This window comes from Lasioglossum baleicum, unplaced genomic scaffold (assembly GCF_051020765.1).
Source record: "Lasioglossum baleicum unplaced genomic scaffold, iyLasBale1 scaffold2083, whole genome shotgun sequence".
Taxonomy (NCBI): domain Eukaryota; kingdom Metazoa; phylum Arthropoda; class Insecta; order Hymenoptera; family Halictidae; genus Lasioglossum; species Lasioglossum baleicum.
In genome coordinates, this window is record NW_027471142.1 from 21,276 (window position 1) to 27,043 (window position 5,768).

General features: G+C 45.4%; 1 protein-coding gene across 1 annotated transcript; it reads left to right on the forward strand.

Annotated features, from left to right (window-relative positions):
• Positions 1–1,469: 1,469 nt before the first annotated feature.
• LOC143221218 (ion transport peptide-like) lies at positions 1,470–3,638 on the forward strand. Its single transcript, XM_076446709.1, is given in 4 exon segments — positions 1,470–1,573; positions 2,424–2,674; positions 2,677–2,704; positions 3,518–3,638. Coding segments are annotated over 4 exon segments (504 nt in total).
• Positions 3,639–5,768: the final 2,130 nt, after the last annotated feature.

The window sequence follows — 5,768 nt, forward strand, 5'->3', positions numbered from 1 at the left end:
GCGTGTCGATCAAAGAATCGCATTTGCTCGTGTAGGTATATAAGTATCGAACGCGTGTACCGACGTATAACTAGTGACTTGGGTAACAGCGCGCGACAGAGCCGTGAAGCGGTGCCGAAGAGTGTATAGTTTTTTGCTAAGGGGGATTTACAGATTGCACACCTGTGCATGGCTCGGCCGAGGAAAGACCTCACCTGTCGAGTAACCGGTCTCCATTGACTTTTTCTTCCTTTACGTACACTCACTTCGTTCTCTGCTCTCCACTCTACTCTCCACTCTACTCTCCGCTATCTGCGCTTCACCCTGCGTATTCTTTACCCAACTTGCCATCCATTTTTCGCCCTTCAACCTCGGTATTTAACATTTTTTCTTTCCTCCATCGGGGAATTTTGCTGCAGCATCGGCTACGAACCGTTTAATATCCTATTAGTTTTCGTATTCGATTGGACTTGCAGGAACGTTGGTTTTCTTCGCTTTCGCGAGTATAGAGGAACACGATGTCGGAAATAAATGGAGACTTGCTCAGCCGCAAAGCGTAGTAACGGATGGATCGTTGTTTACGATCGGAAAGGAGACACGGCGTTCTAAGGGAATATCGCGATATCGCGCAGGTTGCACTAAGGAGAGATCGATCGGTGATGTTTAACGGTGGACGGTCAGTGATCGCGGCTGGACAATCGACGGTCGGCGGTCGGCGGTCGGCGGTCGGTGGTCGGTGGTCGGCGGCTGGCGGTCGGCGATCGATGATCGGCGATCATACTCGGGCTGAAAATCCGTGGGACGATCTTTAACGATCGAGACCGAACGACTTTAGAGGCAAATTATCGGGCTGCAGGCAATTACCAGGTGGGGGTCCGATATAGAGTGGGGCGGTTTGAGAGTTCCGAGAATCGGTCGTGGCTAAAAATAAGATCCCACCCGGGAGCAGTGATTATGTTCCGAAAAAAGAGAAGCAAGCGAAACGTTCTCCTCAGCGTGTACAGGTGCCGCCGATGAGACGAAGGCAAAAGGAGAAACGAGAAACGGTGGTGCGTTCGAGAATCTCGCATTGCCCCGCATCGCGGCGCATACGAACCTCCCCGCCACCTCGCCCCCATCAGCCCCCTGGCACCCCCCTCTCCGACCATCTTACACATTGCTATGCAGTACCGTGCCGTGCTGTGCCGCTCTGCACTTCAGCTCCGCTTAATGAAGTTGTCGGTTCAGGACGTTTACAGGTGGGGCCTACCTGCGTGTGGTCCATTCACGACTGCCGCAGGACTGGTTAGGAGTACTTTACATCTTTACTTTTACTTCACGAGCCGCTTTGAGTTCGTGGTATTTCCAGATGCCGTATATCGCAGTAGAGCACGTCAACGTTATCGTTCTCGTTCACGTCCTCCTCCTCCTCCTCCTCCTCCTCCTCCTCCTCCTCCTCCTCCTCCTCCTCCTCCTCCTCCTCGTTCTTCTCGTTGTCATTGCTGTTGCCGATGTCATTGCCGTTGCCTCTATCGTCATTCTCAACATCATCCTCAAGATTATCCTCAACGTCGTTATCGTCAACGTCACCGTCAACGTCACCGCAAACGCCGTCGTTGTCGTAGTAGCTGTTAGAATTGGCTTTACCGTGACCGCGAGAAAGCGGTAAAAGTTGCGACGTGAGCGCGCGCTAGTAAACAGGCTGTAGAACTTTGAGAGAACTCGAGAGAAGGAATAGAGAGAAATACCGAAGATTAAAGAACGGATGTTCGCGTGTTTAGAGTGGCGTGTATGGTGTAATAGTTAACTGGTCGCGTATGCACCGGTTTCGAACGGTCGTTTTTTCGCCTCTGCACCCACCTCCATTCGCCGATCTTTTTGTCGCGAAATTGCGAATTCGAGATGATAGATCAATTTTCCTGCTTTTCTTCCTACTCGCTCTACCGTTATTCCTTCGCGTAACAACTTATCGTCACGATGCCAACTTGAACGGTCGATCTGGCTTCGACTGAAAAAATCTTTCCCATTCGATCCTTCCTTTCCTTCTATTTTCTCCCTTTCTTACCGTCGTTTCCTTACTGCCCCCCGTCTTTTCGATCCATCTCCTCTATCGTGTTTCAATCAGCTTGTTTGATTATTTGTGGGTTTTTTTTCTTTTTTTCTAGACTATGCATCGGCAACGGAGCTTCGATCCTCGTCATCCTCATCTTTGTCGCCGATAACGTTTCCACTCTCGATGTCTCGGTCAGCTATTTCAACCTCGCCGCTATCATCGACCACCGCGTCGATGTCGTCCGCCACGACCTCTACGTCGGCCTCAACGCCGTCATCGTCGTCATCACCGTCGCTGTCGCCGTTATTGCCGTTATCGTCGTCGTCATCTTCTTACCATCGTCAACCACCTGGCCAACATCGAGCTTATCCTCGTATTCCTGGAGCGTACAGCAAACCTCGTCGTGTTCGAGGTTACCTCCGTTACCGAACGAATCATCGATGGTCTCCGCTCTATCGATACCTTGTCCAAGACTGGTCTCTGTATTAGCTTGGTCTTTCACCTTGTTACTCGTCTCGTCGTGTATCGGTCTAACGGACGCTGGAATCTTGAACGGACATCCTTTGGGTAAAAGGTCCTTTATCGATATCCAGTGTAAGGGTATATACGATAAAAGTATCTTTGCTCGACTGGATCGTATCTGCGAGGATTGTTATAACCTATTTCGGAACCGCAGTTGCATCAACTATGCAGGTAATCGTCTATCGAATATCCTATTCTTTCTATCGCCGTTTTTTATAACTTAATTTTCCAACTGGTTCAAGTGGATGAAGATAATCGTCGACACAAACTTTCTCTTAAATCGTAAATTTTATCCTAAAATCACACGCGTCTTTCAACGCGTCTTTCAACGCGTCAGTTTTCTATTTCGAATATTCGGCAAACTCGTAAAGAATAGCCGCCTCTTTTCTTCGATAGAACACGCGCGTACGTGTTACGAGTACGCGCGTACACCTCGAGTTGCATCGCGCATCGCGCATCGCTTCCTTCCATACAACTTACCTTTGCTAAAGGATACCTTTTTTCCTTCTCTTACTTTTTTCCCCTATTCTTCGCGACATATTCCGCGTTCCGTGTTTAAAAGCTACTTGTATCGGGAAAAATGTCTCTCTGCGCTTCAGACGCAGCACGAACAACGATCGAAAAATAGTCGTCGATATTTCCGATATATTGCGTGTCGCGATGAAACGAGGCAAACGTAAACGGTAGATATACGTAGACGTATGCCACGGTATACGAGGATACAGAGATTGCCGAGAAAATTGTGTAACCCGAGGAAAGGAGGAGGAAAAATTAGAAAGAGCATAAGGTAAAAGGAATATCATCGCAGCGTGTGAAATCGTTGAATCTGATATTCCACGGTCGAAAAATATTTCATTTGCGTCGAAGGTTATCTTAAAATCCGCACCTGATATTCCTTTCAGATCTAGGATGAATCTCGACGTAACGTTACGTCGCGTGATCGACGGATTAAATATAGCTGTGTTTTACAATTTCTTTTTCCAGGAAAAACTGCTTTACGTCAGACTACTTCAAAGGATGCTTAGACGTGTTGCTATTGCAAGACGAAGTAGAGAAGATCCAAACGTGGATCAAGCAACTTCACGGAGCGGAACCCGGGGTTTAGGTAGCTTCATATTTTATGTTTATGATTTTTATCACCGCGCAGTTTTATTATTTCCCAACTGTTTCCTTCGCTCCATTCCAATCCACTTTTATCCTCTTCTTCGCTCTTACCTACGCAACCTTCCATTTTCCTTCCATTCTTTTATTCTTCTTCTCTTTCTTTTCTATTTCTTTCTTTCCCCATTTTTCATCGAACGTTTCTTTTCGTTGTTCGTTCACAAATTCTCATTGCGTATAGTGACGACATTTACGAGCTATTCGTTTTCTCACCGGTGCAAACCGTTCACCTTTGACACGAGAACCTCGTCTCAAGAATTTAGAAACATTCTCGTAGCTGCATCTGCCTTTAGATCATTTCTAAGCAGATTCGCAATAATAAAATCACGTTGCCGGATACTTTACTAGGCGTATTCGCTACGCGGATTACAGTGCTGCACGTATCGCGGTACACGTATCGCGGTAGACATAGTACGGTACCGTACCACATATGTACCGTATACACGTTATACAATAGTAGTTTTACCATTGTTCTCGCAAGTCACGACTAATCGATTTTTCATCCATGAACATATCCCCAATTGTATATGTAACGACCAATTAGTTAACGACAATTAACGATATTCCGCAACGAAACGATCGCGTCTACTCGTTTCTACGCAGTCGTTCCAACTATCGCACATTTTTTTTTACTAATTCTTTATTCGATCATACCTATTTTTCGCCTTTTCGCCTAAAGTCTTTTCCCCGATATTTTTCGATATTTCTCAGCAGAGCAACACTCATTTTTGCCACTTTTCAAGCTCGAATCATTTTTTCTCCCACGTTATCGACATTCTTTTCTTCCGTACGAGTTGCCAACGATTTTGCGCCAACTATTTTCCGCTAACCTACGCTTTTCAGGCAATATGACGGATACAGTGCGTGGATGCCAGTGGAAGTACTGCAAGGAGGAGATCGTGAAACATATTTTTGAAACGTTGAAATATTTTTGCAGGTTCCATTGTTGGAAACAGCTGCAACGCATTTTCTTTTCCCTCGCCTTGCAATTACGATATTTTTGGTTTTTTATAGAAAAGTCCCATCGATCGTAGATCGCCTTTTCGCCGTCTGTTCGCCGTCTGTTCGCCGGTCGTTTCACCGACCGAAAGATGCACGGTTGAATTGGTTCCCTCGTTTCACTCGATTCTCTGTTATTTAATAACACTCGTTATTCTTTGCATTTGCTTATTTATCGATTAACTCGGACACGCGTTATATTCGTTGACATAATATGTACCGCGAGACTGGACGATCAGATATTTCCTACGTTCAAACGTGAAACGAAACCAATTCAAGCCCGACACACAGACAGCCCTACGTTTTCTCCATTTTCTTTCTCTTTCTCTCTTTTACTTTCTCTTCTTCTTCTTCTTCTTCTTCTTCTTCTTTCTTTTACCTCTTGCCTTCTCCGTTTGTCCGATCCGATGTCGGAGCAAAAGTCCGATTTGCTCGATCGACTATAAAATTGCTACACGGTCTAATTTCTTTTTTCTATACGTATGTAGGCAAGACTGCTTTGGCACGCAATACTTTACAAGCTGTATTCAAGCATTGCTGCTTGAAGACGAGAAGGGAAAGCTTACGAGATGGTCGAGTACCTAGGCCGCAAGAAGTAAGAGGGAAAGAACACAGAGTCGCTTTCATTACGAGGGTTTCATTTATACGACATCAACGATGAACGATTCTACCAAGACGAACGAGGAATAACGAGAAACGAGAGATCTACGAGAAGGAATTTCCATAAAATGGTCATTGCGACTTTACGCAGATTTTTGGAAACCACCTACCGACATACGTTCACGATAGAGAGAGTACCTTGGTGAAATCCGAAAGGTCCGGAACACTCCTCAACTGGCAATTCGAAGCACGTTATGCAATCATACCTCTTTCTTTCTCTCCATCGTATAACAAATCCAATGATAAAGACAATATTACCAGTAACCAAACCAGTAAACAAATTGACGGCCATACACGCACGTACGCACATGTGCATTCACGAAGAGATACAAGTTCAAACATAAATATATACATATATATACATATATATATATATATATGTATAGATACAAAGAGAGAGAGAGAGAGAGAGAGA